General features: G+C 51.2%; 1 protein-coding gene across 3 annotated transcripts in view; it reads right to left on the reverse strand.

Annotated features, from left to right (window-relative positions):
* The window catches only part of LOC307216893 (putative cation-transporting ATPase 13A5), a 54,479-nt gene that overhangs the window by 7,316 nt on the left and 20,311 nt on the right, over positions 1–26,852 (reverse strand). For 2 of the 3 annotated variants that reach the window (XM_079977639.1, XM_079977637.1), the window contains exons 10-24: positions 26,313–26,483; positions 22,469–22,626; positions 21,964–22,152; positions 20,235–20,296; positions 17,867–18,017; positions 15,795–15,881; positions 12,409–12,501; positions 11,672–11,828; positions 10,993–11,110; positions 9,761–9,885; positions 3,058–3,218; positions 2,792–2,911; positions 1,551–1,630; positions 1,086–1,128; positions 770–879 (exon numbers count right to left, since the gene is read on the reverse strand). In XM_079977639.1, coding sequence (XP_079833765.1) covers positions 770–879; positions 1,086–1,128; positions 1,551–1,630; positions 2,792–2,911; positions 3,058–3,218; positions 9,761–9,885; positions 10,993–11,110; positions 11,672–11,828; positions 12,409–12,501; positions 15,795–15,881; positions 17,867–18,017; positions 20,235–20,296; positions 21,964–22,152; positions 22,469–22,626; positions 26,313–26,483 — 1,825 coding nt within the window. The remainder of the gene's footprint in view (positions 1–769; positions 880–1,085; positions 1,129–1,550; positions 1,631–2,791; positions 2,912–3,057; positions 3,219–9,760; positions 9,886–10,992; positions 11,111–11,671; positions 11,829–12,408; positions 12,502–15,794; positions 15,882–17,866; positions 18,018–20,234; positions 20,297–21,963; positions 22,153–22,468; positions 22,627–26,312; positions 26,484–26,852) is intronic. The other variant, XM_079977638.1, reaches the window with a different exon arrangement.

A 26,852-nucleotide genomic window follows, 5' to 3' on the forward strand; every position in this document is an offset into this window, starting at 1 on the left:
ATAAGACGCACCTAGTTTTCAGAGGAGGAAAACAAGAAACAAGAAAGCAACGCAAAGCCCCTTGAGCAGAGAAGCAGGAGCGCTCCCACTGCGCTCAAGAGGCCTTGCGTTGCTTTCGCTGAAGCCAGAAAAGCAAGAGGGATTGGTGTGCACCGATCCCTCTTGCTGTTCTGGCTTCTGGGGTAGCTGCGCAGCCTGCATTCGCTCCATAAGAAGCACACACACTTCCCCTTACTTTTTAGGAGGGGAAAAGTGTGTCTTATAGAGCGAAAAATACGGTATTCCTCTGCAGTAAAGGAGGCAAGTGGGGAAAGCCATCCCATTGCCTTTTCGCTTACAAATCCTGTCTTAAGGGCGTATTTGTGTATGAATAGGGTGACCAGGATTCAGGAAACTAAAATATTGACCATCACAACAGAATGGCCAGGGTGCCCAGGTAAAGCAATCAGTGACCATTATCAGGAGTTCTGTGGTAGACCGTTTCCTTCTGTGATGTATGGATGATGTTTTTTTGGGGGGTCTTGGGCTACAGGGTGGGCAATTTCAAAAGTCTATATAAGGGCTTGCGCACAGTTGTTCTGGGTTCCTCCTGCGTGGGGTGAGTGGGGACCGTTTTTTTATTATTATTATTATTATTATTATTATTATTATTATTACAACAGGAGGAAGGAGGCAATGGAGGAAAGCCACACTGGGTCCCACAAGGCGCCTCCGGAGAGTTTTGGCATAGCGGGAACAAAGCCACGGAAACCAAGGAGGCAAAACCCACCTGATCAGTTCCGGCACACACTCGATGTTCGGGATTTGGGAGGTGAAGGGAGACGCGACGGAAGCCTCTTGCTCCGAGAGGGAGATCCCGGCGTGAGCCATCTTCAAGGCCTGAAAGAGCAGAAGCATCAGCCATCGCCCCCATTCAATCTCAGATGGAATCAAGAGAATTGTAGGAACAGGAATCGGCTTTTGGTTTCCACTTAGGACCCACCACATCCGTGGGGAAAGGGATCCGGGTGGGTCACAAGCTTTATTATTATTATTATTATTATTATTATTATTATTATTATTATTTAACAAATCTAATTACCTACCCCACAGTCGTTGGCTCCGTCACCACACATTCCCACGTAGTAGCTAGGAGACAGGAGGGAACATCATTTGAAAGTTCAGGTTTTTGTTTTGTTTTTTTTAAAAAAAGATGTTAAAAATCCCATTCACAAAACGACTAGAAGCCTTCTTATTAGGGATAATGTCAACTGAAATCAAAAAAGAAGTAAGATCTCTCTTTATGTATGCAACATCCGCAGCCAGAATTTTTATTGCAACGTATTGGAAAAATGATATACCTACAAAATCTGAATGGCAAGTTAAACTATGAGAATAACTGCGAATGGCAAAAATGACAGGGAGGGTATGAGGGTATTCGATGCAAAAGGTAAATCAAGAATGAATTATATTCAAGGAATAGCTTAAAAATTACTGTGAGGGCAAAAAGGTCCTTCTCCCTGTCCCCTGAGCTCCGCTCCCAGAATCACGATGGCAAGCAAGGAACCTACTCTAGCTTCTGAAATTCTTCCACAAGGCTGGACTTCTGAGCTGGAGACATCCTGGCAAACACTGTTGCGTTCAGAAGAATCTGTGGATAGAAAAAAAAACCCCCACCAAATAAACACAGAATTATAGAATTGTAGAGTTTGAAGGGACCCTAAGCCTCATCTAGTGGCGTCTCCTTCATTGAATGTTTTTAAACAGAGGTTGGATCTGTGGGATGTGAAACACAAGGGCAGTCAAGTACAACATTCCTAGAGTGAACATGTTTACACATGGGGAGGAATGTTTGTCCAGCCAGCAGGTCAACTTCCTGTTTCCTTCTGGGCTGGGACAGACTTCCTCCGCATGTGACTAGAGGTGGGCGTGGCCTCACCTGTGCAGGTAAGGACAAAAGCACAGGGCAGGGCAGCCATCTCTCTCTCTTTGACTACATGCATTGAAGAAGCAACATCTGCTTAGCCAAAGATGCTCTCTTGGCCTCCAGCCAAGAGAGGACAAAGGGACTGTCTCCTTATGAGATAGTTTCCAGGTGTATGTTACTTTTCTAAGACAAGTCTGCCTTCTGGGATCTGATTTTGAACAGAATGTGAGTGAGTAAACTCTTTTTATACTTTTATAGAAGACTGTGTCGTGTCTTGTCTTATCTTTTATGAGGGAATAAGAGGAAAATACCAGAGCAGTTATTATAGAGGCTTTAGCTGAGTAAACGCATTCGCTGTGAGTTTACAAAGGGGAATGTTACTCTGCTAAATCGTGAACTTGTTAACACAAGTTGGAAATGCTATAATCAAACAATATATCCTCTCCTGCATCTCTGAACATTCCCACAGGATGGCCATCTATCTGGGATTCTTTAGCACTGCAGAGGGCTGGACTAGATGGCGCTTAGGGGATCCCTCCTGTTTGGAATGCTACGATTCTATGAAACAGTGTCCTGGAGGAGTCCAGGGAGGCCGTGCAGAGGAGTCAATGACGCGGGAGAAATCTGGGAGCGCCAAAGAACATTTGGGCCGTGGACAGAAGATCAAGACGGTCTAGTACAAGCCCACCCTGAAAGCGCAGGACGTTTATTGCTTCACAAGACACATACCTGGAGGCCCCTTCCGCCCAAAGAAAGTCCCACATTGCAGGCTGGTTCCAAGAAAGTGCCCTTAAGGATGCGTCCTGGTCTCAATGGGGGGCCCATTCCTCATTCCCTCCCTGCCACCAGCCCTAGGGACCACCCACCGCCTTCCCCTCAGCGTACCTTTGGCAGTAGACTGCCGAAGTGTTTCATGAGGACGTGATAGGTGTCCCCGTTCAAGGCGAAGTGGAAGTCGCTCTCTTTCCCACCAGCGTCAGAGACGTCAATGGAGATGTCGGGAGTCTGGAAGTCAGGAATTACGCCCCGGTGACTTATTTCAGAATTTGCGCAATTGGAAGCATCTCCGCCAAATGGCGTCAGAAGCTTGGGGGCACACCCATTCCACCCAGATTGAAGCTATGCAAAGAGCTCTGGAGCTCCTGCCTTACCATGGTTTCATCTGAATTGAACACCTCCTCTATCAGCTGCCAGGTAACGGATGCCTGGTTGGAGCCCTCTGCCTCCCTGGCTTCTACCAGGATCACTCTGGTGCCAAAGGAGAACATCCCACAGTTCCTGGCGACTGTGATGGCTGTCTGAAGATTGTCGCCTGGAAGCGAGGGGAAGGGAGAAAGTCTGTGGGTGTGATGGCCTGGGATTTGGACTCGGAGGCTGAACCTGAGGGATCCCAGCCTGCACAGGATCCCCCGCCTCCAGAACCAGCTGACCCGGGGCTGGGGCATGAGCCTGAAGGGTCCTCATCTGTGCTGTGTCCTCAGGTGCAGGCATCAGCTGAGTCTGCTCTGGCTCCTGAGGTGATGGAGGACCCATTGCCTGCAGGTGCTCCACTCTCAGCCCCGTCAGGGGAAGCTGAGGTTGCCTCTGGGTCCGGTAACTCTCCTGCCTCTCCTGAGCTGCAGAGGCTCAGGGCAGAGAGGCAGAGGGAACTAAGTTCCTGCAAGAGGAGTGCTCGCCTCCAGGCCAGGAGAGGCAAGTCACCTGCGGACCGGGGCCGCCCTATGCCTCGGGGCAGATAAAAGCCGGCCAGCCCCAGTCCCAGGTTGCAGGAGCAACTTTGTTGGTAGCCTGTTCCTGCCGGCACCCTGTCCTGCTCTTCTGCCAGAGTTCCTGACCTCACCCGACTCCCTGCCTTGGACGCAGCTTCAGCTTTGACGGACAACCTCCATACTGCACCCTCGACCTTGGACTGGACTCGGACCTCGCCACACGGTTAACCCTCGGGACCAGCACACTCTCCCTCCTATTGCCAGTAACTAACTGAAGGTCTCCTATTGAAGGCCCAAAGGCCGCTGGGACTTCTCTCATCCTGATTCTCTGATAGGGTGTTGACACGTCTTGCCATTCATCATCCATTCACCCCACATTTTTCAATGGGTTTCGCGGTCACTTTCCAAACGGGAAGAAAAGTGTGTTTCTTTGTGGCTCTGGGCCAAGAGAGAACTTTCCTGGGCTTGAAATGTGCACACCAGCATCCCACAAAATACTGGCACTCTGCAGGGGGCCGAAAACACTTGAACCTGTTGGGATACTGCCAGGGAGACATCAGCCATCAAGGCCCCACGTCGATTCCGGACGATCCATCCATCTCCCGTAGACACGCAGTATCATTCAATTAGCGACACGAGCTCCAGAAATAGCTTGCCACATTCCAGAGCTGGTGCACGCTCTATCAGCAGAATTCGCACAGCGAAAGATGCACGCAGAAGAGCATTATTTACAACTTTATTCAGCATTGGTCAGAACAAAGAAAACATGACTGCCTGCTTCAATGTCTCAGGCACAGAGAGAAAACGAAAGCATAGACACAACAGAAACATCCTGTGAACAGGAAATATGCAGACTCTGTGACTCACAAAGCCTGCTCCCTTTTAAGGTGGAACGGAAATATCCTAACATCCTCCCCCTTTGCGTGTAACCTGTAGTACCTGTGGTTCAACCCAACTGCAACCTCTGTACATAAACCTTAAGTTGTTCTCTGTTAACAACCTTAGACAACAGATCAGCAGGAATTTCATTTCCTGGCATGTAGGACACCCGAATGAGTCCTTTCTGAATACACTCTCTTGCACGATGTAGCTTAATCTGCAAGTACTTGGTTCTTTGCTTGCAACTCTCTGAGTTCAGCAAAGCCAAACAGAATCTATTGTCTTGATACACTTGTATAGGACATTTCACAGAAACTCTGATGTCCTTAAACAGTTGCATCAACCATTCACAATCCATGAGTGAAAATGACAGAGCATTGAGTTCTGCTTCACAGGAACTTAGGCTTACTGTCGTCTGCTTTTTGCACAGCCAGTCAAACAGACAGTGGTTGTACATGGAGCATACTCCAGAAGTGCTTGTACCATCCGTGGTGTCACTTCCAAAACTAGCATCTGCAAAGATTTCAAGACCTCCAATCTTCTGACTGGTGAACCTCAGCCTGTAGTGCAAAGTCCCTTTCAAATAGCGGGCTATGCGCTTCAGAGCTTTCCAATCCTGAACAGTAGGATTGTTAGCATGTCTGCTAAGCAGGTTAGTGCTTACAGCTATGTCAGGTCTTGAACATCTAGCAATAAAATTCAGCTTGCCTAGAATGCATCTGTACAGCGTAGTGTCAGAAAACACTTCAGCAGTACTGTCCACCTGGTAACCTGTCACCATCGGTGTGTCTCCTGGGTTTGCATCAACCAAATTCAACCTGGTTAATACATCAGCAATTTTCTGTGTTTGGTGTACCAGAAAATTACCTGCTTGGTCCCTCTCCACCTGCAGAGAGAGGTAGTTGGATACCTCACCAAGATCCTTCATGTCAAAGGGCTCCTTCAGCTGAGCTAGGGTGCTTTGGTACAAAGCCTGATTCTTCCAAAACATCAAAAGATCATCAACAAAACATAAACAATACAGTTTGTTTTGCCCCTCCTCCTTGACAAACACACACGGATCAGCTTTGCCCTGGTGAAAACCTAGAGAAAGCAACGTCTCAGTGAGTTTTGTGTTCCAACACCTGGCACTCTGCTTGAGACCATATAAGGATTTCTGCAGTTTACAGACCATTCCCTTCTGTATCTGCATCCCGTCAGGTGGAAGCATAAACAGCTCCTCCCCCAAAATCCCGTACAAAAAAGCTGTATTAATGTCATGATGGGAAACGTGCAGTTTCTCCTCTGCAGCAATCTTGAGCATCAGCCGAATGCTCTCATACTTGACGGTGGGTGAGTAGGTCTCGTGGTAATCCTGTCCTGGTACCTGTGAAAAACCTCTGGCAACCAATCTGGCTTTGTGTCCGACAACCTTGCCATTCTGGTCTGTCTTGGCCTTGAAGACCCATTTGCTTCCAACCAGTCTCATTCCTGGGACTACCGGTACCAGTTCCCAAGTTTGGTTCCTGTTCAAGAAATCAACTTCAGCCTTCATGGCATTTAGCCAAGGCTCAGCATCTTTAGAGGTTAACTCCTGAACCTCTTTGAAGCTTGAAGGTTCCCACACCTTCTCTGAGCGACTAAGAACAGCAGTTGCCATCTTAGCAAACTCATCAGCAAATCTCTTTGGAGGTCTGCCTTTGGTCGCCCTTTCAGATCTGCGTACTAGACACAAGTCTTCTGGACTCATCTCCTCCTTCTTAGGAGAAAAGTGACCAATGGTGAACAGTGGTTCTTCCAGTTCATTGTCAGACGCATCAGATGGTCTGACTGAGGCCTTTGTGCTCTTGTAGACTGTTGTGTCATCACTGTCGCTGACACCAGCAGCAGCGCCGCCCACTGAGCTGGAATCCAAACTTATCATCATCATCATCCTCAGCTTCCTCTTGGTAACTCTGGAAAATTCCCACATTTCCCCCCCACTTAGGATTGTACTCAACACTCTTTGTGAACTTAATGGACTTAGAGTCAGTCATCCATACCCTGTATGAACCTCTTTCGTACCCCATGAACAAACCATGTGCCCCACGCTTCCCAAGCTTGTTGCTCTGTGGGGTGTATACCCACATGTCAGAACCAAAGATTCTCATGTGCTTGACGTAAGGTTTCTTACCAAACATTTTCTCATAGGGAATACAACCAATAGGTGATGACAATCTGCGATTATAAGTGTAAACAAACGTGGACAGAGCCTCCCCCAATACTTCTCAGGGAGATTGGCATCATGCAACAAGGTTTTTAGGCCTTGAAGCAAAGTCTGATTTGCTCGCTTCGCAAGTCCATTCATCCATGGCGATCTAGGCATTGACAAGTCATGCTGGATTCCCTTCTCAGTCAGGAAAGCTTCAAACTGCTGAGAAGTGAACTCCCCGCCCCGATCAGTAAAGAGACAGCCAATACGCTTACTGTGAACATTCTCCAACCAAGCACAGAATGCCTTGAACTTAGTAAACGCTTGCGATTTCTGCTCAAGCATAAACACATGAATGTACCTGGAAAAAGAATCAATTAGAACCATGAAGTACCTTGCTCCACCCAAAGAGGGCGCAAGTGGACCAACCAGGTCTGCATGGACTAGCTGGTAGGGTTTGGAAGCCTGCCTGCTAGACTCCTTGCCTTTTGGAGCAACCTTCACCTTGTTCTCTGCACAAGATACACATTTCATGTGAAACTTACAGGGTTTGATGTTCAAACCCTGAACCAAATCAGGCATCTTGGCCAGCGCCTGCCAAGACATGTGACAAAATCTTCGATGTGCCTCGTGAATGCATCCTGCATGAAGAACTTTGTTAGTTTGTGCAACACAACAAGAATCAACATTAGACACAACAGCACCATTGTCATCATAAGTTATACAGAACAAACCATCTATAAACTTTGCATGCAAAATGTCCTCTTTGCCTTTCCTGATGACACAGATGCTCCTCTTGAAGGAAATCTCAAAGCCACACCCAGTCAGCTGTGGGACACTGAGCAAATTGTCTGCAGCACCTGGAACATAAAGTACATCTTTGATGGTTGTGTGCAGACTTGCCAGTCTCACAGTCCCTTCTCCTGCAATTCGCAACGTCTTTCCATCTGCCTGGTGGATCTCTCCGTCTTGAGGTGTGAAGGAGATAAACAGATGCTTATCTTTTGCCAGATGGCGGGTACATCCAGAATCTACAATAAATCTGGCCTTGGCCTTTGGAGCAGCTTTTCCAGCAAGCAAAACCTTGTTTTCCACCGGAGTGGGCTTTTGCTGCTTGCCCCCCTGCTCCTGGCCATCAACCTTGCCTTCGGCTTTTGGAGAAGCAGTGCCAGCAAACAAAGCCTTGTTTTTCCCTGGCTTGGGCTTTACACCCCCCTTCTGCAGGCATCTGTCTCTGTTTACTTCTGGCCTTCCGGCCTCTGCAAAGATGACCTTGGCTCTCATGGGAAAGAGAGCTCTCAGGTGCCGGCTCCTTGGTCCCCCCTGGAGGCTGGAATGCTGCCTGGGATGACATCACAGTCAGCTCCCCCTGCAGCTTGCAACCGGTGCCCTTGGCATCCCTGCAAACACTCTCATTCTGGGAAACAGCCAGGACCTCCGATGCAGTCAAACTCTGTGCTGGGATGACTGGCAGATGAGCTACTTTCAAAGCATTCCACATCTGACGTGCAGTCGTGTTGCCAGCTAGCGTAGCAATTTCCTCCAGAGAGACGGACAAGACAATTACGTCTATGGCCCTTGAATCTTGGGCCCTCCATCTATCTGCCAGAGGAACTGGAGGGGCTTCACACACAGTATGCCACACTCCAAATTGACGAAGTAGACTCTCACAGCAACTTGCCCAAGTCTCATAATTGTGCCGATTTAACTTTGGGCACTCAGTGCCATCATCTGAGACTTGGAAAAACTCCATTCCAGCTCTTTACTTGAGCCTCGAGTCTTTTTCACTTCAGAGACTCCTTATCTCGGCAGCTCATAAATCTTGAGGCCTGCTTGGCTCGACTCCCAGGCCAATTAAGCCAGCCGGACATCAAAGGCACTCTGCTGCAGCATCAGAAAAACCTCGCTTCTGCCCACATACCTCTCTCACAGTCTTACTCTCCTGTAAGTGCCGTGAATCAGGGCCCATAACCTGTTGTTGGGATACTGCCAGGGAGACATCAGCCATCAAGGCCCCACGTCGATTGCAGACGATCCATCGATCTCCCGTAGACACGTAGTATCATTTAATTAGCGACACGAGCTCCAGTAATAGCTTGCCACATTCCAGAGCTGGTGCACACTCTATCAGCAGAATTCGCACAGCGAAAGATGCACGCAGGAGAGCATTATTTACAACTTTATTCAGCGTTGGTCAGAACAAAGAAAACACGACTGCCTGCTTCAATGTCTCAGGCACAGAGAGAGAAACGAAAGCATAGACACAACAGAAACATCCTGTGAACAGGAAATACGCAGACTCTGTGACTCACAAAGCCTGCTCCCTTTTAAGGTGGAACGGAAATATCCTAACAGAATCAACCTCCCCTTTTGGACCACCATCTTGTTTCTATTCGACACCATCCAGGCGGCTTAATCGGTTGGGAGAATCGGAGTCGAAAGCTCAAACGCTGCATGCATTTAGCCAAAGGTTTGCAAATGCCAGTAAAGGTAAAGGTACCCCTGCCCGTACGGGCCAGTCTTGACAGACTCTGGGGTTGTGCGCCCATCTCACTTAAGAGGCCAGGGGCCAGCGCTGTCCGGAGACACTTCTGGGTCACGTGGCCAGCGTGACATCGCTGCTCTGGCGAGCCAGAGCCGCACACGGAAACGCCGTTTACCTTCCCGCTGGTAAGCGGTCCCTATTTATCTACTTGCACCCGGAGGTGCTTTCGAACTGCTAGGTTGGCAGGCGCTGGGACCGAGCAGCGGGAGCGCACCCCGCCGCAGGGATTCGAACCGCCGACCTTTCGATCGGCAAGTCCTAGGCGCTGAGGCTTTAACCCACAGCGCCACCTGCGTCCCCGGCGCAAATGCCAGTATACGACCACAAAAGAAAAGCTTCGTTTCTTGGGAAATCTGTCAACTACAATGCAGTTCCAGCCTGCCTCCCCCCCCCCGCCTATGTTTTTTAGAGAGACTGAGCCCCACGTATGTTTGCATCAATGAAACCTGATCTCCCCCCCCCCCAGTTAAAGCCTTTGGGAAACCCCAGCGAGGGAGAACCCCTTGCAAGCCCTTCACAAACGCACAAACACACAACCACAACCTACCTACCTGTGACCATGACGCTGCGGATGCGGGCAGAGCTGAGTTCTTCCAGGACAGCCTGGGTCTCCATCTTCAGCCGATTCTCCATGACCAGGAGACCCAAGAAGGTCAGGCCAGACTCCAGCTTGTCTCTGGGAGGCAAGAGGGGAGAGTGAGGGGCGTCTGAAGGGGCCCAGAGGAGCTGCTGGACCCAGAGAGGCCTGGAGGGCTGCTCTGGAGCACGGCCTTGAAGTGGCCAGCCCCACAGAGAGTCCTTTATGATTCCGCCCCCCACTATGCCTCTGGCTGCCAGTGAGGCTCATCCACGTTATTAGAAAAATAGTGCCAACCGCCTCAGCGTCTCGCTGGCTCACTCACTCCCAAACTTGCAGCACAGAGTTGCCCGCAGCAGAAGAGCCCACCGCAGAGCTCCTACCGACGGACGGGCTCTTCCCCAGACCCAACTCTCGGGCCCCGGACTCTCAGCCTGGTGCCCCTGAGATCGCAGCACCTGGGTGCCCCACACCCCTAGCGCCGATGGGTAAGACGGCCCTGCTCAGTTCCTGACTCCAGGTCACAGGCTCACCCTATTCATACACAGATATGCCCTTAAGACAGGATTTGTGAGCAAAGAGGCAGTGGGGAGGTTTTCCCATTTCCTTCCTCCTTGCAGAGAAACATTTGAGGTCCATTTGGGAGAGTCAAAATGGCTTCAGGATTTCTCTCCTGTACTATTTCAGACACGTAGTTTACATACTTATGTATGTGTTTGCCTTGTAAATTTAGGAACATATGATTTATATGTATGAGACCTTAGAAATCCTATAACACTTACCTTTTGGCCCTGCTCTTTCCATGCTTAAAAGTTCTGTGTGTGAGTACTGATGGGGTCCCCCCCCCCCACACAAACACACCCTGGAGTTTTCCCTGCAAAAATTGGCTCTATAAAGCCCAGTCGGTGCAAATGTCAATTTGTGTTTTCTGCAGATTGCCGTTTGCACCAACTGACCTTCAAAATGCAGGTTTTTGTGAGGAAAGCTCCAGAGCAGGAAGCAAGGTGGGTGGGTGGGGGGCGTGAAGACCCTGAGCCTTAAATTGCAGACCCTGCCTGGAAATCACGGCAGAAAGGTAAGTGTGGATGACCCCTGACACGGAAGGGAGATGACTGCGCTCTTGATAATGAACGATATGAATTGAGCCCATGCCTGGTGGAGCCAGGCCAGCATCAGCCCCGGGGCCCCAACCTCAGCCAGCCTTACCTTTCCAAGTTGTCCAGGTTGACGCCCCTGTTCAGGCGGAGCTCCTTGTGAGCCAGCGCAATGACGCGGAAGCCTCGAGACGTGAAGCACTTCAGCTCCCTGTGGAAGTTCTTTGGGACTGCCGGGGAGGAGGGGGAGAGAAGAGAGGCGCCAGTCAAAGAGCAGCGGAGGCAGCTAACCAAGGATGTGCTTGTTTAAAATAATAATGATTTAATAATAATTTATTATTTATACTCCACCCATCTGGCTGGGTTTCCCCAGCCACTCTGGGCGGCTCCGACAAAATGTTAAAAGCACAATAAAACATCAAACCTTAAAAACTTCCCTGAACAGATGTCTTCTAAAAGTCAGCTAGTTGTTTATTTCCTTGGCATCTGATTAGAGGGCGTTCCACAGGGCGGTCGCCACCACCGAGAAGGCCCTTTGCCTGGTTCCCTGCAACCTTGCTTCTCACAGGGAGTGAACTGCCAGAAGGCCCTCGGAGATGGACATTTGAAACGGCTCCCCCTGAAGTCTGACCCAGCTGTTTGTTTGGATACTTATTGTGGACAAATGCCGGCTCTCTTGGCCTGAAAGCGAGATGAGCGCCGCAACCCCACAGTTGCCTTTGACTGGACTTAACCGTCCAGGGGTCCTTTACCTTGTTTACCTTACAGGGACACGGATCTTGGGGCCTTACCGGTGTTGGTTTTGCAAAAGCCGGCCACCGTCTCCGGGGCTCCCTTCATGTAGAGGTCGTAGCCGTCCTTCCCAATCTCTTGCGTGATGACAGACATCCTCAGCAGAGAGGAAGAGAAGGGAAACTGGTGCAGGATCGCGATCCCTTCCAAGGGGACCTGGGAGTGGCGGGAACAGGAGGCTCTTAGTGGGAGGTCTCTCCGCAAGCAGGTGGCTTCTATTCAGCACCACGACAGCCAAGGCGTCTACGTAGGGGCTGAACTAATAGGTGCGATGAGGGCTAGAAACTTGACAAGCTGGGTAGTGTGCAGAGGTGGGTGCCCAGGATGATCAAGCGTGTGGAAACCAAGACTCAGAAGGAACGCTTGAAGGAGCTGGGTATGTTTTGCCTCGAAAACAGGAGACTGCAAGGTGACATGAGAGTTATCTTCCAGTATCTTAAGGGCAGCCCCGTGGAAGAGGGAGGCAGCTTGTTTTCTGCTGGTCCAAACTGTAGGACCCGAACCAATGGATTCACATTGCAAGGAAGGAGAATCGGATTAAACACCAGAAGAACGTTCTGACCATAAACTCCGTTTGACAGTGGAACGGACTCCCTCGGAAGGTAGTGGGCTCTCCTTCACTGGAGCTTTTGAATCTGCTTGAGTTGAGATTCCTGCATTGCAGGGGGCTGGACTAGATGACCCCCCGAGGCCCCTTCCGACTCTACTATCCTACAGCTCTATGATTCTATACTACCTCCAGGATCAGAGGTAGCCTGGATGCCCTGCGCTTGAACGGTCCCGCCGTCACTGTGAAGAACGTGGGCTGCTGCCTTGGCTCTCTAATGACCTGCGTGCAACGAAAGAGGAGGGTCGATGGCTGCAACATGTGGGAGGCTGCATTGTCACACCCTGACATGCGGCAGCAGCAGTGGCAAAGAGCGGACTTCTCCGCCACCCCGAGAGGCCGTCCGGCAGAGCTTTTCCGACCGGTCAACGGGTTTGGGTCGTCTGGCCAAGAGAGCATTGCTCTGACCCCGCCAGAGTCCCTGGTGGTTGTAGAAACTCTGCCAGGCGCTTTAGGGACAAAACTGCTCAGATTTGCACCCAGATGCTTAGAAAGTTGGCATGAGTTTTAATCTGCTTTCCTGTGGCTTTAACTTCAAATTACCGTACTCCTGTACAGTTTTTTTGACAATAATTTCTTTATCTTTTTTATTAACTGCTTTGAGGTTTTTCTACACTGTAATTTTTACTAATGAAACAATAAATCAATAAATATTACTGCATCCCAAAGATGTGGAGAAGCTGCTTCAAGAAGGGTGCCCGAGTGCCAGCCCCCCTTGCCCCTTGCCCCTCATGGCTGGGTGGGTCCAAGGAGGAAGAAGAAGTCTTGCCCGCCTTGAAGGAGATGGTGATGTGCCCCTTCCTTCAGAAGCTCTCCCTGGACACGGAAGTATTAGATAATTCTCACCCATTGGCTACTATCTCCCTTTGGGGGCGAGTTTCAGATGCGCTTGGAGGAGACTGAAGATTTGAAACCAGTTCAGTCTAGAGGCTTTTGGCCCAGCCAGGACACTGAGGCTGCCTTGGTCGCCCTGGCTGAGGGCATTTGTCGGGAGAGAGATGGGTGGGTGCATTTTTATTGATCTTGCAGTGGCTTTCAGTGTTAGAATTCCTGCTCCGTGATTGCAGTCATGGGATTGTTGTCTATCACATGACGGTGTATGTTTTGACTCCACAGAGTTGGAAGTGACAGAGACAGGATGTTTGTGTTCCTGTGTTCCGTGAAGTGGGACTATTGTCCTTTGTTCTTTCTCTCTTTGCTGTCTGATGCTAGAGAGAGAGGGAGCCATGTTGCAGTGCTCCGTGTGTGTTTATATGTAAATAAAGTAGATTGGCCAAAATGCTGAGTTGCTGAGGTCTGTCACGCAAAATGCGCAAACTCTGCAGATCCCTAAGTGTGCCGGTGTCTGTTGGCATCAGTCGCTGTGATGTTTGGGCAGAAGAAAGCTTTTGATGCTCCCGAATGATCAACCAGGAGGAAGGGAACATGACAGTCGGGCATGTGTCTCTGCCAGGGACCTACTCAAGTGTAGGCCGAGCTCCTGACATTCAGCCCCATGGACCACCGCATCCTTCTAGAGCATCTCAGGAGGGTTGGGCAGACTGTACATCAGCAGTTTTGCTTCTGCCTCTAGAGCCCTGTCCATGGCTGGTCCCATGGGAGTTGTCCTGCGGTGCCCTGTAAGGATCCATCTTGCCCCCCGCCCCATTCTCGGTCCCCACTCTTGAACCTCTTTATGGAGCTGCTGGGAGGTTGGGAAGAAGGAGTTGTCGATACGCAGACAACACCCCGCCCTGTCTCTCTGACCTATCTGAATTGGGAGAAGGAGCTGAGATGCCAGCGAGGTGTTTGGAGGCAGCGATGGGCTGGGTTTGGGCCAACAAACTGAAAGTGAATCCTGAAAAGACAGAAGTCTTGTGTGTCCCGAGTTCTCCAGTCCAGGAAGAAGCAGATTAGATTAGGGCAATGTGCCCTAACTAGGGCTGCCTTTGAAGATGGCTTGGAAACATCAACCGACTCAAAATGCAGCGCTCATATTTGCCTTTAGAACTCACACAAGCCCCGTTTTAAAACAGCCGCATACAGTCATACCTTGTTTTGTGACCAGGATCTGTTCCAGAGCCCCGGACGATAGCCGAAACGGACGCAGGGCAAAGCACTTCTGCGCGTATGCGCATGTGCGAGTGGCAAACCCAGAAGTAACCAGTTTTGGTACTTCTGGGTTTGCCACGGACATTCGCCGGAATGGACGCTAGACAAGGCACACATTCACGGAGGTGCAGCGAGCGGTGCCTCTGGATGTGAACGGGATCCGTTCCGGAGCCCCATTCGCATCCAGAAGCGAACGCAACCTGCCTCCGCGCATCTGTGTGTGTGCGGGTCACAATTGGACGCTTCTGCGCATACGCATGACGTCATTTTGACCATCTGTGCATGCGTGAGTGGCGAAGCCCAGAAGTAACACGAGAGACCACCTCCTTCCCTGGAGACCCCCTTGGGTGTGAAGACTGGCAGAGGGGGCCCTCTTGGTTAGTCCTGCCACCCCCAAAGTTTGGGGTGCTGAAAACCTGGATGGGGGCCTTCTCTGCAGCAGCCCCCCAAATGTGGAACTCCCCCCCCCCCCGAGGTGTACCTGACACCTTCTCTGTTTTTTGCCAGGACCCACCCTCTTCCTCTGCCTGTAATTTGTTTTCATACTGAATTTTAAAAGGTTGCAGTCCACTCCTGGGACCCGCCCTCACCATCACCTGCCTCTGAACACCAATAGCTGGGAACACAGTCTTGGGAGAGAGAGATGGTCTCATGTCTGCCCTGCAGGCTTTGGGACAACTGGCTGAGCACTGCGGTGCCAGGATGCGAAGGTGTGTGGCTCTCAGTCTGCCCTAAAAGAGAACAACCGTCAGCAGCTGCTGCCGGTCCACTGTTCCCCCTGCAGTTGTGCTTTTGACTTTTCCTTGTTCAAAACTATCCACAGAAAGTTCTTTCTGGCTTGGTCCTGTCTCTAAACTGCCTCCTTCCATGCCTCCCAGGTCAGAATGGCAGCAGAAGATCCCTGCTGGCTTTTATGTATTTCTTAAGAGCATAGGAAGAGCCAATGGCCCATTGAGCACAGAATCCTGTTCTCACAGTGGTCGACCAGATGCCCCACTGGGAAGCCAGAAATCAGGATTCAAATACAAGAGCAAATCTCCCCTTCTGTGGTTCCCAGCAATGGGGATTCAGAAGCATCACTGATTCCAATTGTGGAGGCACAGCAGAATCGCTAGCCCTCTCCTTCTCCTCCTCCTCCATAAATCGGTCCTATCCTCTGGCAGCCATCACAGCCTCCTGTGGGAGGGAGAGCCATCGTTTAACTATGTGCTACCGACTTCCTTTCGTCTGCCCTGAATCTTCCAGCAAAAACCTTCCCTTTGCATCCCAGGGTAGCAGATGCGCAAATGAAGCTACAAGGCTCCTTTGCCCCAGAAGCTCTTTCACTGAGCGGATGCTGTGATGCCAGCCGCCCCCTGCCTTGCTTGTCCCCCCAGGATGCTCCGCCAGGGCGGGGGCCGCTCAGGGGCAGGTGCGGCACTTACCTGGGCGGCGTTGCTGTCTGGCTTGACAATGGTGCGGCTCACTTGCACGCTGCCTTTGCTCCCGTCCGAGCTGGACTCCTCCATTTTCTGTAAGAAGGAAGGAGGAGAACACACATTGCGACTGGGAGAGTCTCAAGGACCAGATTAGCGGGTGGCAAAGATGGTGAAGGGTCTGGAAGCCAAGTCTTAAGAGGAATCCTTGAGGGGGCTGGAGATGTTTAGCCTGGCCATCTGTCTTGACACACTTTGGCTGAGATTCCTGCCTTGCACGGGGTTAGACTAGAGGACCTTTGGGGGTCCCTTCCAACTCTACAATTCTCTGTGTCTTTGAGAAGAGGTCCGTGTTTGTGGAAGATAATCTTACTCGGCTACGAGTGATCGCCAAAGAAGAAGAAGAAGGGTGACGATTCCTGCTGGATGAGGCCAATGGGGGCCTATCAAGGGCAGTATCCAGTTCTCACCATGGCCAACCAGATGCCTGGAGGAAATCTGCAATCAGGATTCAAACACGAGATCCATGTTCTCCCCTCTTGTGGCTTCCAGAAGCATCGCTGCCTCTCCCCCCCTCCCCAAATCCTGCCGGCCCTTGTGGGGAACAGGGGAAGGCAACTGTCCTCTGCCCACAATCTTGGGCTGCAACTCTTTCCGTGTTGCCCCGCTGGGCGCTCCCTCCAGGGGCGTTTGCCAAGCAGCAGCGGAAGGACGGACACACCAATGGCACGAGATGCAACAGCAGGTTCAGCTGATACTGCAGCAGATTGACAGATTGTGTTGCAAGCAGACAGGAGAAACCACGTCCTGGAGCAATGCCAGAGGGCCAGGGTTTTGCTCTGCCTGTTAGCAGAGGGATGGAGCCGAGGGGAGGGGACCTCTGGGGCAACGTTCCCACGCTCCTCCCTGCTGGAGGTGGCATGAGGACAAGGCCTTCAGCCCCGTGAACGTGCCGAGGAGCGGGTCCCCGGTGCCAGCCGCGTGACCGCAAGGGTCAAGAGCCGGGAAGGGGAGCCTCCAAAATCAAGGCGGAGGGTGACGCAATGTTTACGCCAGATTTCCTCCGACAATGGAGCAGCCGCTGTGTCCCTGTGCATTCAGGCAATGGCAGAGAATCTTTGGCACGCCCCAGACTCCTTTCTGAGGAAGCCCCGGGCTTTGCACTGCAAACCACAAGCGCTCTGCTCAGTGGAGTGTCTTGCAAACCACTTGTGTCCCCAGGGCCTCCCTCCATCGCTCAGTCACACCGTCCCAGGGTCCTGGCAGGCCCCCGGTGAGGGTGGCCTTGAATTTCGCGAGGCATGGAAGCAGGAAGTGGGCCAGGAGGGGCAGCCAAACACAGGGCGACTTTCCCCACACTTTGCTAGGCTGGCAAACAGGAGACCCAGGATGAACAAGGGCTGCAGATTCTTGGATGTTTCCGGTTACTGCAGTCAACTCTTCCTCCTGGAAGCTGTCCCTCCCGGGTGACCATCGGAGGATAAGAGCCAAAGGCCCCCCTGAGCCATCATCCTGTATCACAGTGGCCATTCAGATGCCTCTGAAAGCTTCCTCTTCTTTGGCGATCCCTCGTAGCCAAGCAAGATTGTCTTCCATAAACACGGTCTTAACAGTGAGTCCGTAAGTGACTGTGGAGGCCAATTCTGGATCCGCACGTCCTTCCACAGTGGGGACATAGGTTTCCGGGCAGGAGTTGATCACAGTGTGGATTTGCCAAGCATGCCTTCCTCTTAGCACGTCTCTCCCTTGAGTGCTCACTGGAAGGACAGATCGTGAAGCTGAGGCTCCAAGACTCCACAAGAAGAGAAGACTCCCTGGAAAAGACCCTGATGTTGGGAAAGATGGAGGGCACAAGGAGAAGGGGGCGACGGAGGACGAGATGGCTGGACAGTGTTCTGGAAGCTACCAGCATGAGTTTGACCAAACTGCAGGAGGCAGTGGAAGACAGGAGTGCCTGGCGTGCTCTGGTCCATGGGGTCACGAAGAGTCCGACATGACTAAACAAAAATTATTATTATTATTATGCCCTGCCTTCCCAGCTCTTTCCTCCTCGGCAGCCCTGAGTGCGAAAGTCGACTCACCCAGTTGGTGCCCTCAAACATCTTGACATCCAGGGGGTCCCCTTGGATCTTCCCGTCCAAGACCAGCAGGGAGTGGCAGGTGGCCATGGCTCTGCAGATGGGCCCCCACGGCAGCGGGCAGCCGCTGGAGAAGCTGTGCACAGCCTGGAAGCTGGGAGGGAAAGCCGAGCATGAGCCCCAGGGTCCCTCTTGCCAGAGGGAGAAAGAGTCCGGGGTGCCGATTAGCCACACTAGCCAAAGGCGCCTTCAAAACTCTCTCCCAGGCAAATCAGGTACTCTCTATCACATGTGGTGGCTATGTAAGAAAACCCAGGTATTTGGGGAGAGCATCCATTCAGAATTACAAAAAAGGTTAAAGATCTCTTTTAACAGAAAACCAGAAGCTTATCTGCTGGGAATTATTTATTTGGATATCCCACAAAAAACCGAAGGGTATCTTTTTATATGCTACAGTTGCAGCAACAGTTCTTATTGCTGCAAAACGGAAGTGATAAAATCCGCTCTATTCATGAATGGATTCAAAAATTGACAGAATATGCAGAGTTAGATAGTTTATCAGAAAAATAAAGAATAAACCAAAACAGGAGGTCTTTAAAGTACATTCTGTCGCAGCATTCAAGCAATTTCAGTAGTAGCTTTAAGAAAGACATCAGATTTAAAATAAATTAAGGATTAGTCAAATTTGGATAAAAGTGTGTGTTGGCAACCAGCAATATATAATTGGTGTAAGGAACAGATGGGAGGTCGGGTCTATAGTTCAAAGACCAATTTTTGCTTCATTGTTTTGTAAATAATATTGTGTTCATTTTCATTTTCATTTCTGTTTTTCTTCTTTTCTTTCTTCTCGGTGTATCAATAATAATAATAATAATAATAATAAACTCTTTCCCAAAACACGGCAGGCATTGCTTGGGCTCCAGGATCTGCAGCCCAAGTGGACAAGAGGAGTCTCAAAGGGTTGTCTGGAGCAGCAGGGCTGCCAGGGATGAAAGAAGAAGCCTGTCTTTGGGTCTAAGGCGAAGGGCTGCCCCACAGCAGAGTTGACTGCGCAGCTGCAGATCTTTGAAAGCCTATTTCATTGGCCTTGTCTGCCCTTCCACTGGTCTCCCCCTTGAAAATGCAGGTTGCCCAATCTGGGGATAATCCAATTCATTTGTTAATTGATTTGTTTCATAAAATTTGTACATTGTTTTATTGCAAAAAAACCAAGAACAGCAAACCCTCAGAGTGGTCTATGAAAAGATAAGACTGGAGGTCAGGGGTGAGGAAAAGGGAGCAGTAAAAATCAAGTTTAGTCCACCCACAGGCCAAGGAAGGATGCAAAATGTCTGCTTTCCCCAGTGGAGAGATTTCCTTGAATCAGAGGCTCAGAAATGGTGGTGTGCTTGTTGCTTGTTCTTTCAGCATTTTAACGTTTTGTAATGTTTTGAAGTATTGTAATTTTTTCTTGATTTTCTTGTTTTCATGGGTCATCTAGTCCAACCCAAGAGTCCTTTCCCCTCCTGTGGTTTCCAGCAAGCGCTCCTGCCTCCAGCTGTGCTCCCCGACCAGAAACCTTTCCTTCTCTCTCTTTCTCGCTGGTCTCCCAGGAAGGAGGTTCAAGTTAGGGGGAGGTAAGTCAGGAGGAGGCTCTTGGAGCACCTAAATCCGCCTTCCAGTCACTGCTCACCCCCTCCACACCCGTCTTTACTCCACAAACAATCAGCCCTTGTTGGAAACTGTCAACATAACCTCCTTAATCCTTTCCTTCCAGAGGCCAAACACACAGTGGCTCCTTCAGAACAAGATTTAGGGCTTCCCTTGAACAGGGAGCTGAGCCAAAGGGGAGGAGGAGGAGGAGGAGGAGGAGGAGAGGAAGGAGGAAGAGGAGGAGGAAGGAGGAGGGGGAGGAAGGAAGGAAGGAAGGAAGGAAGGAAGGAAGGAAGGAAGATTATTGTGCTGCTGGACTAGATGGGCCGTTGGCACCTTAACCTTTTGTATTTAAGAAGTGAAAGACTTCTGAAATGAATCTGCGGCCGTCCCCAAAGCAGGCGCTGCCAAGAGGACTAAACCTTCCACTGTTCTCTGTTCCCTGCAAAGGAGCCGGGCTGGCTTGCCAGATTTCCCCGAAGCCTCTCCTTGGCAGCAGGAAGCTGGATAGCAGCAACCCCCCCCCCTCTCCTTCTGGGGCTGGAGCCAAGCCGAGGCCGCACCTTGTGCCTGAGGCTTTGCAGCCCCCTGGGCTGGACAGCGCTTCTTCATTCATTTCTCCGTATTCAGGTTTACTTAAAAGGAATTTTCTGGCCTCCCCGGGGAGTTGGACCAGATGATCGCTGGGATACAACAACCACAACTTCCCTTTGCAACGCTACCATTCTAGGGGGCTTACCTCCTCTTTTCGCAGGGAACGGCGCCCCACAGATCCAGGCCATCCTCTGTCAGCGTGCCAGTCTAGGTGGGGGGGAAACAGACACAGGGCGTCCCTGGTCAGAAGGCGGAGGCCCCGATGCTCAGCTCAAGTGCCGCAGGGCAGCTCAGGCACAGATCTCCTTGTGGGTGGGTGAAGGCGAGGGATGGACCCACAAAGCGGGGAGGGGGGCAGAGAGAGACGGGAAGGCCCCTGGGGGAACCGGGAAGCTCTCCGTGGGGCGCAAGCTTCCTTCTCCCTTGCCCAGTGGAAGCCCAGCCCCTGGGTGCTGCTGAGCCTTGAGGAAAGAACTCCTGAGGACTAGAAATCTCCCAGGGATGAAAGCGCTGGAGGCGTGAAGCATGCTTGGCACCCACAGGCTGCCTCTGGGGGTTTCCAAAGGCTTCAAGGCAGTTACCCCTGAATGGGGCAACTGGGCCCCGGAAGGACCAGGTGCACAGCCTGGGAGTCATTTTGGACTCACAGCTCTCCATGGAGGCGCAGGTCAATTCTGTGTCCAGGGCAGCTGTCTACCAGCTCCATCTGATACGCAGGATGAGACCCTCCCTGCCCGCAGACTGTCTCGCCAGAGTGGCGCATGCTCTGGTTATCTCCCGCTTGGACTACTGCAATGCACTCTACGTGGGGCTACCTTGGAAGGTGACCTGGAAACTGCAATTAATCCAGAATGTGGCAGCTAGACTGGTGACTGGGAGTGGCCACTAGGACCATATAACACCGGTTCTGAAAGACCTACATTGGCTTCCAGGACATTTCCGAGCACAATTCAAAGTGTTGGTGCTGACCTTTAAAGCCCCAAACAGCCTCGGCCCAGTATACCTGAAGGAGCATCTCCACCCCCATCGTTCAGCCCGGACACTGAGGTCCAGCTCCGAGGGCCTTCTAGCGGTTCCCTCATTGCAAGAAGCCAAGTTACAGGGAACCAGGCAGAGGGCCTTCTCGGTGGTGGCGCCTGCCCTGTGGAATGCCCTCCCATCAGATGTCAAAGAGATAAACAACTACCTGACATTCAGAAGACATCTTAAGGCAGCCCTGTTTAGGGTAGTTTTTAATGTGTGACATCTTAGTGTATTTTGGGTCTTTGTGGAAGCCGCCCAGAGTGGCTGGGGAAGAATTTGTTCAATTTCCCCCCCAATATATAGTCCGGCCCACTACAAGATCTGAGGGATGGTGGACCAGCCCACGGCTGAAAAAAGTTGCTGACCGCTGTACTAAGCCATGGTCCCTCCTGGGGCCTGAGGTAGAAATTCTGTAAAACCCATTACCAGCAAGGCCAGAGTCACGAACCCAAGAGTGCAGCCAGACCCCCAAACTGTTAATGCTTGAAGGTTAGGAATGAGAAACAACTCCTGATAAGGAACAAGGAGGGCTCTGCATGTACATTTTTTAAAAAAGGGGTTGAGAAAGTGTTTCCAAGAACTGGTTGGATGAGAGATGATGGGGTGGCAGACAGCGGTTGGGAAGAGGATGAAAGAGCCAAAATGATGTATATTTTTCCTATAAAGTTTGTGTCCTAGGGCAAAGTGTGGTCTCTGGGCTCTACCCTGCAATTCATTGGTGAAAGTTCAGTGCCTGAAACCCAAATTACCGCATTCCCAGAACCAAAGGATTCAAACTACAGGGAAAGAGATTCCAAGTCTCTGGCCGATTTGGACTTTGAAAGCCCAAGGGAATTCCCCAGAGACGGCACCTTGTCAAAGCAGACCAGGTTGATCTGCCCACAGATGTTGATCCTCTGAGGGCTGATGCAGAAGATCTTCTTCTTCTTCAGCCTCCTCTGGGCGTAGACGATGCCGGTGGTCAAGGCGGCCGGAATGGCCGGAGGGACCGCGACCGTCATGAGGAGGAGCGCCATGGTCACCGTGTCCGAGGCGGGTTGCTGGGAGGGCACAAACAGACACCGGACAGATGTGGTCAGCAGGACGGCCATGCACTTCTGCCTTAAGGGGCTTGATCCAAGCCCCCCGCCCAGCCCCATCTATTAATTTATTGCATTCAAACCCACCTTTTCCTCCAGGCTACTCAAGGAGCCCCTCCTGGTCCTCCTCCTCCTCCCCTTTCCATCCCCACAACAGCCCTGTGAGGTAGGAGGGGCAGAGAAAATGTCCCAACCAGTGGGTGTCACGGCCCAATGGGGACTTGGGTCCTAGCCCAGTACTCTAACCACTAGACCGTGCTGTCTCTCCAAGACTCACCTTGCGGCTCACGTACACCCCGATGGTGTAGACCAGCCCCAGGATGCCGATCAGAGCCAGGCCCACGATGAAGCGGAAGGCTTCTCGGTAGAGGCGGAAGTTCAGGGGCTTCGGGTAAAGGATGGACCTCACCAGGTCTCCCTTGGCGGTGTTGAAACCTGCAGCAAAACGTGGCATGGGCGACACTCGAATGCAGGACACAGACTCGGCCCGAGGGGTTTCCCCCATGCCTTGTCCTTTGGCTTCACAGAGAACTTGGCATTCAAGGTAAGAGCCCCACATTCCATCCTTCTTGCGCTCAGATTTAGGCTGCGATCCTCTGCGTGCTTACTCGGGAGGAAGCTCCATGGAGCCCAAATGCAGCTGGCCGTCTGTCGGGGGCTAGGACCAGGCGACCCTCTGCAGCTCAGCGATTCTAATAAACGTGCCTAGGACTGGATTTCTTATGGCTTTGTTGTGTGTAAGATGGCATGCGCCTGCGGTCCCAGAAACAGCCTCATATGAAACTAGCTCTAAGCACAATGACTTGGAAGGAACCCAGAGGGCAGGCACACTTTCCCAGCAATAGAACCATTGAGTGGGGAGGGACCCCGAGGGTCATCCAGTCCAGCCCCCTGCAATGCAGGAATCTTGGCTAAAGCATCCCTGAGAGATGGCCGTCCAAGCTCTGCTTCAAACCCTCCATGGAAGGAGAGGCCGCCACCTTCCGAGGGAGGGCCTTCCACTGTGGAACAGCTCTCACCCTCCAAAGGTTCTTTCTGTGGTTGAGCCGGGACCCCCTTTCTTGCAGCCTAAATCCTTTGGTTCAGCTTCTATTCTCTGGAGCAGCAGAAAGAAGGCTTGCTCCTCCTTCCAGATATTGGTAAGGTAAAGGTAAAGGGGCTCCCTGGAAGGACAGATCGTGAAGCTGAGGCTCCAGTACTTTGGCCACCTCATGAAAAGAGAAGACTCCCTGGAAAAGACCCTGATGTTGGGAAAGATGGAGGGCACAAGGAGAAGGGGATGACAGAGGACGAGATGGTGGGACAGTGTTCTCGAAGCTACCAGCATGAGTTTGACCAAACTGCGGGGGGCAGTGGAAGACAGGAGTGCCTGGCGTGCTCTGGTCCAGGGGGTCACGAAGAGGCGGACATGACTAAACGACTGAACAACAACAAAAGGTAAAGGGACCCCTGACCAATAGGTCCAGTCATGGCTGACTCTGGGGTTTCAGTGCTCATCTCGCTTTATTGGCCAAGGGAGCCGGCGTGCAGCTTCCAGGTCATGTGGCCAGCAGGACTAAGCCGCTTCTGGCAAACCAGAGCAGCGCACGGAAACGCCGTTTACCTTCCCGCCAAAGTGGTACCTATTTATCTACTTGCGTTGGTGTGCTTTTGAACTGCTAGGTGGGCAGGATCAGGGACCGAGCAACAGGAGCTCACCCCATTGCAGGGATTCGAACCGCCGACCTTCTGATCGGCAAGCCCTAGGCTCTGTGGTTTAGACCACAGCACCACCCGCGTCCCTAGAACATTGCTTAGGAAACCTCAAAGAGAAGCAGGACAAGGCAGAGCTAACCCCAGGCTGGGTCAAGAGAAGGAGGCCGGGAGAGAAGTCACTTTGAAAGGCATCTCTCTGCATTTGATAACTGACTTGGTGAGAAGGTGGGTCAGTTTCAGTCCTCCTGGTACACAACGTCTCTGGGCAGGATATGAATCTGAGAAGCACTTTGACGTGCTTTTGAACTGCTAGGTGGGCAGGAGCAGGGACCGAGCAACGGGAGCTCACCCCGTCGCCGGGATTCGAACCGCCGACCTTCTGATCGGCAAGTCCTAGGCTCTGTGGTTTAACCCACAGCTCCACCCGCATCCCTCTCCAGATATTGGAAGAGAGTGCTAATCCTCTTGCGTGATAACCAGCCGCAGGGAGGCAGGTGGGGAGAGCCCACAGAGTGGGCTGTGGGGGGCCAAGCATGCATCTCCTGCCATAATAATAATAATAATAATAATAATAATAATAATAATAAATTTATTTATACCCCGCCCACCTGGCTGGGTTTCCCCAACCACCCTGGGCAACAAACAGCATATCTAAAAACATAATAAAAACAACAAACATTAAAAACTTCCCTAAACAGGGCTGCCTTCAGATGTCTTCTAAAAGTTAGATAGTTGTTTATTTCCTTGACATCTGATGGGAGGGTTAAAACAGTGGGTGCCACCACTGAGAAGGCCCTCTGCCTGGTTCCCTGTAAGCTCACTTCTCGCACTGAAGGAACCGCCAGAAGGCCCTTGGATTCCTTTCTCATTCCCCATCTCTCATTCCCCCTTCCCGCTCCACAGAGCGGATTGAATACTCCTGATGATAAAGGTTTTGCTTATCACTGAGCTGCCCAAGACACAGTTACCCTTTTTGGGGCACCAAAATCAGGCCTGGAGAAGAGGCTCTTTGACACAACCTGCAGGTCTACATTCTCCTGCCTCCCTGGATGCTATTGTTAGTATTCAAAAGCAAAGCGCTTCCTCTTGGCAGCAGGTGAGTCAAGCTCAATTTAGGATTTTGCATGCATTCATCACATGTGCCATCAACTTTCAAGAAAGGAGAGTCACGCTTCACTTCAGGAAGAGTTCCATGGTTTAACTTTCCACCCCCCTCCCACCACACCCCTGTCACCTGCAAAACTGCCTCCCTCCAAATCCCTTCATCTGCATGAGAAAGAAACCGGGGGGGGGGGGGGGGGGAGAGAAGGAGGGCATGAAAGAAGGGAAAAGGGAGGCCATGACCTTCCCAGGGACCAACAGGCAAGAGTCCTAATTGCAAAAATAGCTTCGATTTTTCTCTCCTCTCCCCCCCTCCCCCCCATCTCCCTACCTTAAAGAGGTGTAAATCACAAAGCTGTGTTATAGGAATTCTAAAGTCATACACACATACACACACACACCGTATTTTTCGCTCTATAAGACTCACTTTTTCCCTCCTAAAAAGTAAGTGGAAATGCATGTGCGTCTTATGGAGCAAATGCAGGCTGTGCAGCTATCGCTAAAGCCAGAACAGCAAGAGCGATTGCTGCGCAGCAATCCCTCTTGCTGTTCTGGCTTCAGGGATAGCCGCACAAAGCCTCTTCAACAACATTTGGTTCAGAATATTTTCTTTCTTGTTTTCCTCCTCTAAAAACTAGGTGCGTCTTGTGGTCGGGTGCGTCTTATAGAGCAAAAAAATACAGTATATATAAAAATACATAAATGTACAAGGCAAACACACATGCATAAGTATAGGGCCTGAAACAGTACATATAGTGTTTGCAAGGAGGAAGGAAATGGGAAAAGCTTTCCAATTGTAGGGGCTGCTTACACCTCCCTGTAAATACAGTCTGGCAAGTATCTGTGAAGCTGAGCACACTCTCAATATGCGTAAGAGATTCAGAAACTAAGGATTTACCATCTCCAAGGAATGGCCAGGCTACCCAGAAACGGCAATCAGATAAGGCAGGATCAGGTATCCTGGCAGACAGGAGAGAAGCAACACACTCCAGTTTCTGCTGGGGACCACCTCTTTCTGTGAGGCATGTATGATGTTTTGGGGGGTGGTCTTGGGCTCCAGGGTGGGGAATTTCAAAAGTGTATATAAGGGCTTGCACACCAATGTTCTGGGTTCCTCCTCCCTCCTGTGTGGGGTGAGTGGGGAAACTGTTGCAACAGTTCAATAAAGATCAGGCTTACTAGCTGCTTTGCTTCTCAATATTCTCTGCCTGACCTCTGTTATTTTCTCCATCCAATGGAGAACCTACAAAGGACTCCATGGGGCTCCTGCATACCCCATAAGGGAAAGGGGGCAGTTTTTTTCACACAACAGCTGCTTGACTCACCTGTCTGCAGCACGACGGCCCTGACGGGGCCTTTTCCAGCTCGCTTGGTCTGGATGACCTCTGTGCCGCAGAAGAGAACGTGTCGGCGGTAGTCTTCCACGCTGTGAACTTTCCAGGGCTTGGTGTTGTCCGTCTGGGGCAAGGGGGTCTTCATCACGGGAATGCTTTCGCCTGCAGACGCAGCCCAAATCCCACCCGCTCAGTGGACATCACCACAGAATCATGGCATCGTGGAGGGACACCCAGAGTCATCCAGTCCAACCCCCGGCAAGGCTGAAATTTTGGCTAGAGCATCCCTGACAGATGGCCACTCAACCTCTGCTTAGAAACCTCCAAGGAAGGAGAGTCCACCACCTCCCGAAGGAGACCATTCCGCCATCAAACAGGATCTTGAAGAACCAGAATAGGTTCTTCCTAATGTCTACGCAAAACTGCCTTTCTTGCAGCTTGAATCAGTATGCATGGATTATTACTAATGATGGTGATTACTTTGCACAGAACCATCAACATGCACAGCGCTTCAAAGGAGGCCCTGCCCCA

The sequence above is a fragment of the Podarcis cretensis genome (genome assembly GCF_951804945.1).
Source record: "Podarcis cretensis genome assembly, chromosome: 5".
Lineage (NCBI taxonomy): Eukaryota > Metazoa > Chordata > Lepidosauria > Squamata > Lacertidae > Podarcis > Podarcis cretensis.